Here is a 12,201-nt window from a genome sequence, read left to right as displayed (position 1 = left end):
GTCAAAATGATGCTGTAGTCAGATGCTGTAGGCGGTTAGCAAGTGTTTAAAACTACAAAAAGTCAAAAACAAATAGTTATTTTGAAAATCTAAAAGCATGGACTCTGTGAGTTGGGCACAGCCATCTTATGTACTAAAGGGGAACTGGCATCATTGAGTCATATGACTGGCAAATGTTGCAACAACTGAACAAAATGGCTGCGTCCAAAGAAAATCAAAAGAGTATTATGGCAAATAATAAATAATATTTCAAATTGATCATTTAATCATTCAATGTAATCATTCAAGAGTGAAAGGGAAGGTCTACAGGACAGTAGTGAGTCCAGCTATGTTATATGGGTTGGAGACGGTGGCACTGACTAGAAAGCAGGAGACCGAGCTGAAGGTGGCAGAGTTAAAGATGCTAAGATTTGCATTGGGTGTGACGAGGATGGATAGGATTAGAAATGAGTACATTAGAGGGTTGGCTCTAAATGGACGGTTGGGAGACAAATTCAGAGAGGCGAGATTGAGTATATTGGGAGAAGGATGCTAAGGATAGAGCTGCCAGGCAAGAGAAAAAGAGGAGGGCCTAAGAGAAGTGGTGGGAGAGGACATGCAGCTGATGGTGTAACAGAGCAAGATGCAGAAGACAGAAAGATATGGAACAAGATGATTCACTGTGGCGACTCCTAACAGGAGCAGCCAAAAAAAGAAGAAGAAGAAGATTTCAAATGAATCATTTGTCAAAAGACAGCAAAAACATGTCAGCATAACCCAGAGGCTTATGGCAATTGTCTCCACTTTGTTTATCCTTTGGCGCAGTATCAGATAACTTTGTGGTGTGTAAATGTTTATACAGTCAGAAATGAGGTAAACATAATTGCACATTACTTACAATTGTACAGTTTATGCCTTTTTTAAACTCACACTTACTGCTAAGTAAGTAAGGCAGGTCATTGTAATGACTGTTAATTGTGATGAGACTATTCCTCACAAGCACTTGGGTACATATTATTGATATTATTTTGGATTCTGATGTATGTTCAATTGCTGTGTGATTGGAGTTTGTACATTTTCCCTGTACCTGCATTTTTCTGTTTGTATTGCATTACATTTTCAGGTAACTGGAAATAGAAACTCTAAAATATGTTGTACAGTATATTATGACTCTAATTTGCAACATATTTAAAATACGGTGCACAGTTTTCTAAAATGTGTGTATAATATATTTTTCTTCCCTTTTTAAAATATACTATTAAATACATTTTTATATATCTAAAAACATATTGCAGTATAAAAAAATTGTAATAATTTACATATTTTATAATGCATTTCATTATACTGCAACATATTGTAATATACTTATCCTTGATGTATTTTATACCATATTGTAAAACATATTCATAGAGGTAGTAACATATTTTTGAAAATATACCATATAATTAATTTTTGTAAGGGTGTGTCTGCACAAGATTTTCTCCATGTAGTTCTATGTCTGTCTCCACATCCCAAAGACATGCCTGTTAAACTAATCAACAACTCCAGATCGACCCATTTTAAGTGACTGTGGGTTTGTGTATGAGGGAGCTTTAGCTATAGGACTGAAAACTCTATAATGACCCATCTGCCAATATTTAAAATAGAGCTGAAGACTGTCCTTTAATATGTGTATGTGTGTGTGTGTATGTTTTTCTGGGTTAGGATAGCACAGTGTCAATATTAGGCCCACAACCTGTATCAATTCACTCTCTATATAAGACCTGCACATTCCCTAACACATAGGGCCATATAGATTCTTTATAAAATGAAAGATTTTTTCTTAATGCAAATGTTCCAAAATAAATGAAGCTCCATGGAACACAAAAAAGTCATCCAAGGTGAACATCCAAGGCCCAATAAAGAAATCTAAGGCAAGGTCAAAAATCAAGAACCCACACTAAGCGTATGGAGAGACATAAAACAGACTCACCAACTCCCTTGTACATTCGAATGAACCACCCAGGAACTGTGGGAAACCCCCTACCTTTATATGGCTCAGGGCAGTCCGTGGTGGTGATAGGCCAGTGGTCTCGTCTCCTGGGGAGCCACCCAAAAAATACATGGAACATAACAAAAGATACATAGATACACAGAAACTACAGTAAGTAAATAAAAATATCTCTCTATTATAATAAAAAATCCTGTGACGAGACAAGACTTTTTAGCCTGGGACGAGATGTGACTTTTTCAGAGAGATGCTTTCACATCCTGCGAGATGAGACTTTGTGCCAAGAGATTTAACCACACCCGGGGCCGGAAATAAAAGACAAACAGTAGATGACAAAGTAAATTTCATAAAGAATTCAAAAACATTGGAAAGATACACATGCAGAGCAGGTTAGAGATAATGAAAGTATTAAAATTCAAAAGTCTCAAAAAATGATAGTAAAAAGATTTAAAAGAAAAACCTGAGACGAGACATTCTTGGAAATAATTTAAAGACCCACGAGAGATTTTAAAATCCCGCGAGACAAAACTTTATGCAAAGAGATTTGGAAAAGTTCTGCAAACATCTAAAACATTTACAACCACGCACATGATTCAATCATTTCTAATTTGTGTGAATGCTATTGTCAGACACAGTTCATGTAGAGAGAAAGAAACGATATTCACTCATGGGCATTGTCACAATGTAATTCCAAACATAGCGATATTGACTAAAAGGTAATTCCAAATATTATTTTTACTGAAGTATTACAGTAAAAGCATAAATTTAAAAAGTATTTGAGTGTGAATTTTAAAGCCAAAAAGAATGAAAACATATAATGCAACCAATACCTGTAATGCAACATGAAACATAAATGCAGAGCAGGTTAGAGATTATGAAAGTACTAATATTCAAATGTTTCGAAAAACTGATAGTAAAGATCGCAATAGTGCTAACAAACGGAAATTATTACTCTGTAAAATAACGGAACAGCAAAAAAGAGATTGAATATATGGACATAGTTGATATGACAGAAGTATGTAGATATTGTTCAGCATTAAACTTTAAGTTGGAGACTTGTACATCGTCTAATTCGTGTTGCCATCAGGGAAAAGTAGTGTTTCTTACTAATGAAGAGGCGTATCCGCGAGAATTAAAAGATTTGTTGTTTAGTGAAAGTGAAATCCACATACGCGAGCAGCAGAGATGCGAAGTGGCTGGAGCGCATAGCGCAGGCAGGGGCGTTGGTGAGCAGGGGACAAAGCCCCCTAGTTAAAATAAAAAATGAATCCAAATTGAACAAAACGGGCAATAAACAAGAATCTGAACCCCAGCCAGGGAAAGAACCCTGGCTGAAACATAACAATGTTAGGATAACTGATGGTTTGAAGGTGACTCCATGTGAGTATAATTATGAGTGTGTGTGTCTGCTGCCTTATCCAGGGATAGTTTCTGATAAAGCACTCTTCCCAATGTCATGAAATAGATTTTGAATGCTTGGACACTTTCTATAATTATATTTTCTTTTAAACTCTAGTAGCATGAACAACCCAAAAAGAGAGATGCTGGAGAAAGTCACAGAGAAACATTTGATTCTAATAAAGTAAACACACAGTTAAGTTTTGCTGGGTTGCCTTTAAGACTGCACTGTTTAGCATTTTGAATTAAACCAAAGCTCTACTTAAAAAACAGATCATTGGGATAAATTGCATGCAATCAAGTATGCAACTAACCTTGCTCATTTTTACAGATAATATTTCCATCCATCCATTTTCTTAACGCAATTTTACCATTATGGCATCACAAGAGTTAGAGTCTATCCCAATTGCACACTCTGTTTCTGGAATTATGATATTTTCTCTGGGTCTGGATGGGTTTTCCTGACACCCCATTTTCCTCCTACATACCAAAGGTGTGCAGGAGATGTTAATTGGCAATCTGAAATAGTATGTCTGTCCAAAGGTGTTTACTGCAATAAACTGGCCGCCCACACAGGTTTGATTCCTGCTTTGTGGTCAGTGACTTCAGGATAAGCCCCAGTTCTTTGTGGTTTGGTAATGGATAAAGAATGCTTAGAAAAATGATAAATGAATGGTTGGAGGGTACCTTTCATGATAAACTTAGTCATGGGGGATTTCCGAAGCTGACAAGACTACAGTTTAATACAATTTGCAAAATAATGTAGTAAAAAGTAAAATTCACTGAACTATGTGAGTTTAGAAAATGCGTGGACATACAGGGGGATGCAAAAGTTTGGGCAACCTTGTTAATAGTCATTATTTTCCTGTATAAATCGTTGGTTGTTACGATAAAAAATGTCAGTAAAATATATCATATAGGAGACACACACAGTGATATTTGAGAAATGAAATGAAGTTTATTGGATTTACAGAAGGTGTGCAATAATTGTTCAAACAAAATCAGGCAGGTGCATAAATTTGGGCACCACAAAAAAGAAATGAAATCAATATTTAGTAGATCCGCCTTTTGCAGAAATTACAGCCTCTAAACGCTTCCTGTAGGTTCCAATGAGAGTCTGGATTGTGGTTGAAGGTATTTTGGACCATTCCTCTTTACAAAACATCTCTAGTTCATTCAGGTTTGATGGCTTCCGAGCATGGACAGCTCTCTTTAACTTACACCACAGATTTTCAATTATATTCAGGACTGAGATGGCCATTCCAGAATGTTGTACTTGTTCCTCTGCATGAATGCCTGAGCAGTGCTTCGGGTCATTGTCTTGTTGGAAGATCCAGCCCCGGCGCAGCTTCAGCTTTGTCACTGATTCCTGGACATTGGTCTCCAGAATCTGCTGATACTGAGTGGAATCCATGCGTCCCTCAACTTTGACAAGATTCCCAGTCCCTGCACTGGCCACACAGCCCCACAGCATGATGGAACCACCACCATATTTTACTGTAGGTAGCAGGTGTTTTTCTTGGAATGCTGTGTTCTTTTCCTCCATCCATAACGCCCCTTGTTATGCCCAAATAACTCAATTTTAGTTTCGTCAGTCCACAGCATCTTATTCCAAAATGAAGCTGGCTTGTCCAAATGTGCTTGAGCATACCTCAGGCGGCTCTGTTTGTGCTGTGGGCGGAGAAAAGGCTTCCTCTGCATCACTCTCGCATACAGCATCTCTTTGTGTAAAGTGCGCCGAATGGTTGAACGATGCACAGTGACTCCATCTGCTGCAAGATGATGTTGTAGGTCTTTGGTGCTGGTCTGTGGGTTGACTCTGACTGTTCTCACCATTCGTCGCTTCTGTCTATCCGCAGTGGCTGCAGGTTTTTGTTCTGACCTGGTTGCTTAATCAGAAAGCAATTCTTGCCAATAAAGCACCAACAAGCTATGAAATTAAATTAACTCTGCTATGTCAGGTCATTCTCATATCCTAGATTTTCTTTCCCTTTCTATCATGCAAATGATTTGAAGGCTAAAATGGACGAGTAATTCTCAGTCCTTCACTTTTTTCTCTTCATTTTTCTTCCAAGTATTTAATTAAACCCAATAGTGCAGATAAATACAAACAGGTGTAAATGTAAATAAGCTAAATGGAGAAATGCTGCTCTCTCTTGTCATTTGCATGTTATTGATAATAAGGAGCAATTAAAATAGCTGTTTAATACAAAATTAAGCAATAAGGGCTCAAAATCACTAAAGTGAAGCAGAAGTGTTACTTTAGCAATAAGTGCTTTTTATTAAGCAACTGGGTTGGAGCAAAAACCTGCAGCCACTGCAGCTCTCCAGGACCGTGATTGAGGACCCCTGCCCTAAACCATGATGGTGAACAATCTTTGTCTTCAGGTCATTTGAGAGTTGTTTTGTGACCCCCATGTTGCTACTCTTCAGAGAAAATTAAAGGAGGAGGGAAACTTACAATTGACCCTCTTAAATACTCTTTCACATTATAGGATTCACCTGTGTATGTAGGTCAGGGGTCACTGAGCTTACCAAGCCAATTTGAGTTCCAATAATTAGTTCTAAAAGTTTTGGAATCAATGAAATGACAACGGTGCCCACATTAATGCACCTGCCTGATTTTGTTTGAACAATTATTGCACACTTTCTGTAACTCCAATTAACTTCATTTCACTTCTCAAATATCACTGTGTGTGTCTCCTATATGATATATTTAACTGACATTTTTTATCGTAAAAACCAACAATTTATACAGGAAAATAATGACTATTAACAAGGTTGCCCAAACTTTTGCATTCCACTGTATATTGTATATATTATTAATAACAAAGTTATTATATTGAATCTTCCAGAAAGAAAAATATCTTGACAGTCTTTGTTGGGTTACTGTTGTGTGCTTTTTGAATTATGTTTGTCTATTGGATGTCCCTTCACTCTGCCCACATACCTGAAGGGATGACCTGCGTGATGAGTTTTCTGGAATGCAGTACAGTAGCCACCGAAGCCCAAAACCAGCAGTCACCAAGCTCTCCCTGAATAATATCACTTTTACTGACCCCATCCTCCATAAAGCATGCCTTCGGGTGAAGACGCTGTGGAGATTATGTTAAGAGAAAACAGCACTATCTCATAATGGAGCATCACAAAGGCATTTCACTCCTACAAGGCAGAACTACTAGAGAATAAACAGAAAAAAAACATTTTATCATAAAAGTGGTTGTTAATATTTGTTCATAATTATTGTACTCAGCATCATTAGGTGCAAGGCAAGAACCAACAATGGATTAACATCCAGTCCATTATAGGGCATACACACATGCACACACCCATACAGGTCCAGTTTAAAATGTGGGAGGAAAAGCAAAGTAGACACACAGAATGTATAGACTTCACATAGACAGTGACCCGAGGTGCTGGATTTCTGAGGCAACAGTGTTAAACACTAGAGCCACCATTGATAATTTGCTTATATGTAAATGTAATATTAATGTGACAGAGATCCAATGCGAGAATGGTGTGCTGCCTGATGTGCGCAGTTCAGGGTGGAGTGGCACCACAAGATGTTATCATGCTTGCATGTTAGAGGGTTACCCTCTGGGTTCTGGGTAATCTCACCATTGATGCTAACTGTGTTGTCTTCCTTTTCCTCCATATTGCCTAGAAATCACCCAGTGAGGGCCACTAACAGCGCTCCTTCTGGTCCCTGGACGAAACAATCGAGACCACCTAGAAGGAAGTGTCACTCACTGACAAAGCAGACAACGTGATGGAGCTTCTTCAAATCCAAACTGTACTGAAAGCAAAGAGCCCTTAGGAGGGCAGCTCCTGACACAGAGAACCATAGAGATGTGGAATAATATAGCAGAACTTTAGGTACCTTCACATTTTGACTTGATGTTATGTTGATGGTGAATAGGAATGGCAAGGTTCTTGGGCTGGACGGCCTGCTCTCACCACAATTGTTCCAATATTACTCGAAACACATTAATAAAGCATACACAGAGGATCATGCTGCATTTTATAGCAGCTCTTCCATAAAGGACTAGCACTTACTAATGTTTGATAAGGGAATGGAGGTTTAGATTCCCAGCCTGGTCACTGCGTGTATGCAGCTGACATGTCCCCTTGTGTCCTTAAGTAAATAAGAATTTAAAAAATTAAGAGGAGACTTCTTGGCCCATCAAACTCATTTTGGATATCTAACAAATAAGTGACCAAATAGGGCTGTGTGCAAGCCACTCTATCTTATTGTAATGGACTAGATACTGAGGGGTTTCCCTATTTAACTACATTCCAAAGTTGTGTGTTAAATTAACTAGCCCAGTATCTTTATGTGCATGCTTGTGCCCTATGAAAAATGGCTATCCAATCCATGACTGATTTCTGTCTTGTACAAGCTAGTGCCTAGAAACATTCTGCCTCTATGCAAACCTATGCTGGATAAACTATAGAAAATGTTGTTTGTTAATGAGTGTTCTTGTAATAATTCTATGTTCAGATATGCCATAAAATTGCAGAATTAATGCAAATGAAATCCGATATCACCCAGTGCTTGTACAATAAGTTATTTTATTTACCAATGCTCTGAGCCAGTTGATTTCAGTCTGAGCCACATCTTCATATGTCAAAGATGATGCCACTGGTGGAAATTCAGGATCCTCCCAGGCCTTACCAGACTGCTGAATCTCCAACATGATCTGCTGGTATTGCTTTTGAATAAAATGATACAAGAGAGAGGCAGAACACAAAATACCCTTGAGCAAAACACGGAGGAAGAAATATAAGGGACACCAAAAAAGGTAATCAAACTGGAAAGTTAGGACTATCATTTAACATACTGTATACAGGGAGGTGACTTGTGGGCGAGGGGATGCCAGTGATAAAATGGAAAAAAAGAGGCACAATCAACAAACTTTAAAAGAGGGTCCCAAATTGCTGAAGGGACAACTATATCTAAGAGCCAGTACTGAAATAATAGAGAGGCCATGGGATACTAGCAGAATGCCAAGTGAACTCACTCAACATGTGGCAGCTAAGACACGACCTAGCTACATGTTACAGAAGGAAGGAAGTCTGAAAGCTACCCAGGGTACCTGGCTCTTTACATACAAACTGAGGCTCAGGAGTGCAGAAATTACCTTAAGCTACTAGGGACTAAGACAGCTCTTGTACTTTTAAAGTGTGTTGATGATCCTAGTGGTATTCCAGTGGCTGCAGCTGGATATCCCACAAATTAGGTTTATTGGCGTCTCTCTAACAGTGGAATATTGAGCTGAAAGTCAGAGGTTGAGGTACATCTTGTGTGTTTAAGGATTTAAAAAGTTAATGGGAGAGTGTTTGGAGTGTGGGCAACCAACATCATTTGACTGTAAAGGAACAGGCCCTGTATAGTTAGGCCACATGGAACTGCTAGTGTTTGCTTCCAGTTTATTTCAATTTGATACTTTATGCTCCACCTATCGCACGTACAACAGAAATGACATAGTGTGATATAGAGTGTTTGAGAGTGAGTGAAGAACTGGAGGATAGAGGGAATAAGACTGGTAGAATCAAAAAAAGGAAAAATAATAAGAAATAGATTAATCTGGAGATTAAGGGAGGAGTTTCTCAGAAGTGGTCTAATCCTTATGCTCTGTGACCACTCACCGAAGAGATCTGCTCACTTTTTGCTACCCATTCGGTCTCACTTGCGTTCTCCTCTCCCTGGCTGGTGAGGTCAGGTTCACTTCCCCTCTGGCGAACAGCTATGAGTGCATGGATTCCTGCAGTGATTTTGTCCCATCTTTTCTGCTTCACATCATCTCTACTGGTATTTAGCTGTGCAGCACAGTGTGTCTCAAAAGGTGGGTAGGACTGTGATGCAACCTGGGGAACTGCGTTCAGGCATGAATCCAACTGCTGCTTCCTTTTGCCAGGGGGTGTTTGGTGCAACACATGGATCTGAGTAACAGTGGTGTGGCTGCAGGAGCAGCTGTTTCCCATTGAAATTAGTGAGTCCTGTCAAAAAAGAATAACTTGGAGGTAATGCTCAGGACAGAAACTATCTTCTCAAGCAGGAATATTCAACATGGTATAACACACTCTTTTGTATTGTAAATTGTGATGTTGCTATTGGAATATGATTATATTTTATATTTTTATACTGTACAGGTTGAAACTTTGTAACTTCTCCAACATTTCCCCCAATTACTGAACAGAAAAAAAGTAAACATCCTGTAATTTGTGCAACTTCCAAACATTTTTTTCCTAGCCATGTCTTTTAGGTCAAATTTGATTCACCGTTGACTTTAATGGATTTTCAACTACATTTAGAGGAGTTTGTTCACAACCCATACAAGCATCCTCAGTGTCATCTTTCATCTCTGAAGTCTGAAGGCTTTTAGTAAATTGCCCTAACTTTACAAAAAATGAAAAATTCATTACAAATGCTACATTTTTGAACAGTTGATACACATTTTGAACACTAATGTGTCCTGTTTTAAAACTTAGGATATATACTGTATAAAATATTATCAATCAATCAATCAATCAACATTTATTTATATAGCACAAATTCATACAAAAAAATGTAGCTCAAAGTGCTTTACAAAATGAATAGAAAAATAGAAGACACAATAAAAAATAAACATAAGTCAACATTAATTAACATAGAATGAGTAAGGTGGCCAGGGTGGACAGAAAAAAAAAAAACTCCAAAAGCTGGAGAGAAAAAAAAAATTTGTAGGGGTTCCAGACCACGAGACCGCCAAGTCCCCTCTGGGCAATCTACCTAACATAAATCAAACAGTCCTCTTTGTATTTAGGGTTTTCATGAAAGGACCTGATGATGATGGTCACGTAGACTTCTGGCTTTCAGTCCATCAATATTATAAAATAGGTTTGAGGAGAAAAATCTGACCTTCAACACACCTAAAAAATGGGCGTTGGAATCAGATTAAAAAAGACTCATCAGGCACATCATTCAATCATTATTTGTAACATTGTAAAGGTTAAGGCAGGTTCAAGAGGAAGGTCAATTAAGCCTCAACCACTTCAGCCTGGTGAAACCTTTTACAAATTAACTTGCACTTCCTGCAAGACTTCTAGATGGATCATTAACACGTTCTTTTTCTTCTTTCAAGGTGTTTCTACCATGCAGTCACTTGTGGACATTTTCATATTGTCTGAATCGCTCCAGTGTTGATTGTTCCTGGGTCAGGTTTTCTGTGCTCTGCTCCACCACCTAGGTGTATTCATCCCAAATCCCTATAATCCTTCAAATCTTTCTGCCACCAAGCCCAATCAAACTCTGGAACTTTAAGTGTCAAACATTCTCCTGTTTTGTGTCTACTACTCCAGTTCTCCTAGTTCCAAATACACTCAAAGCTGTTTTTTTTATGAAAATAACTTGTAATTTTCAATCAATTTCATTTCTCTTTTATAAGAAGAGCTGCACACTGCACAGGCCTGTTTGCTGATAAATAAAATACGCAAACTATATCCTAGGACACTGTTGCAAGGCTGAATATAAAACAAATGTGCTTATTGGTTTATTTTCTGCATATTGAAATGAATGCTGTAAGCTGTCCCTTCAATGTTTATGGTAGAACATGTAAGATAGAAGGCCATTTAACCCAACAAAAGTTTGCTAATCCTATCCAACTAATTCCTCCACAATATCATCAAGTTCAGTTCTGAATGTCCCTAAAGCCCTACCATCTCCCACACTACTTCCTAATTTATCCCATGTGTCCATGGCTCGAAGTGTGAAGAGAAACCTCTTAACGTATGCAGAATTTACCCTTAACAAGTTTCCAACTGTCCCCATGTTCCTGTTGAGCACCTTTTAGAATAACAGTCTGTATCCACTGTACTAATTCCTTTCATAACTATTTCATATTTCTCAATCTGCTTGACTCCTGAACAAAGTTTTATAGTTTTCTAAATTCTGCATGTTTTAAAACAGCTTGTTCAAAAGTACAGAATATTCATATACTCACAATAATGTGCAATACACATGAAAATAATGTTTACTACACAACTAAAGTGGGTGCAGGTAAGTAGAAAATTACTCAATTTCAGCCTTTAAGTGAAACCATTCCAAATACTCTATGTGTCCTGGTTGATTTATTTGCCAAAGTTTGTAATTCTTATCAAGATAATTTATCAAAATCAGTATATGCTGGCTTTTACATTAATTTTGCTTATTTAAAGTCATATGAAAAAGTTTGGGAACCCCTCTTAATTCTTTGGATTTTTGTTTATCATTGGCTGAGCTTTCAAAGTAGCAACTTCCTTTTAATATATGCCTTATGGAAACATTAGTATTTTAGCAGTGACATTAAGTTTATTGGATTAACAGAAAATATGCAATATGCATCATAACAAAATTAGACAGGTGCATAAATTTAGGCACCCCAACAGAGATATTACATCAGTACTCCTTGTGCAAATATAACAGTCTCTAGACGCCTCCTATAGCCTTTGATGAGTGTCTGGATTCTGGATGGAGGTACTTTTGACCATTCTTCCATACAAAATCTCCCCAGTTCAGTTAAATTTGATGGCTGCTGAGCAAGGACAGCCTAGATGAATGAGTCTGACTTGTCTAAATAAGCATTTGCATACAACAAGTGACTTTGTTTGTGGCGTGAGTGCAGAAAGGGCTTCTTTCTCATCACCCTGCCATACAGATGTTTTTTGTGCAAATTGCACTGAATTGTAGAATGATGTACAGATACAGCAAGATGTTCTTACAGGTCTTTGGAGGTGATCTGTAGGTTGTCTGTAACCATTCTCACAATCCTGCGCATATGCCGCCTCTGTATTTTTCTTGGCCTGCCAGACCTGGG

The 12,201-nt window shown here is 38.0% G+C and overlaps 1 protein-coding gene across 1 annotated transcript in view; it reads right to left on the bottom strand.

The window, feature by feature from the left end:
- The window catches only part of LOC120530661 (calpain-A-like), a 45,911-nt gene that overhangs the window by 31,677 nt on the left and 2,033 nt on the right, over nt 1–12,201 (bottom strand). The window contains exons 2-5 of the mRNA XM_039755085.1: nt 9,017–9,367; nt 7,948–8,079; nt 6,305–6,462; nt 1,952–2,058 (exon numbers count right to left, since the gene is read on the bottom strand). Coding sequence (XP_039611019.1) covers nt 1,952–2,058; nt 6,305–6,462; nt 7,948–8,079; nt 9,017–9,352 — 733 coding nt within the window. The 5' untranslated portion in view covers nt 9,353–9,367. The remainder of the gene's footprint in view (nt 1–1,951; nt 2,059–6,304; nt 6,463–7,947; nt 8,080–9,016; nt 9,368–12,201) is intronic.

This window comes from Polypterus senegalus, chromosome 6, assembly GCF_016835505.1.
Source record: "Polypterus senegalus isolate Bchr_013 chromosome 6, ASM1683550v1, whole genome shotgun sequence".
In the NCBI taxonomy this organism is placed as follows: domain Eukaryota; kingdom Metazoa; phylum Chordata; class Cladistia; order Polypteriformes; family Polypteridae; genus Polypterus; species Polypterus senegalus.
This window is presented reverse-complemented; position numbering and strand designations above follow the sequence as displayed.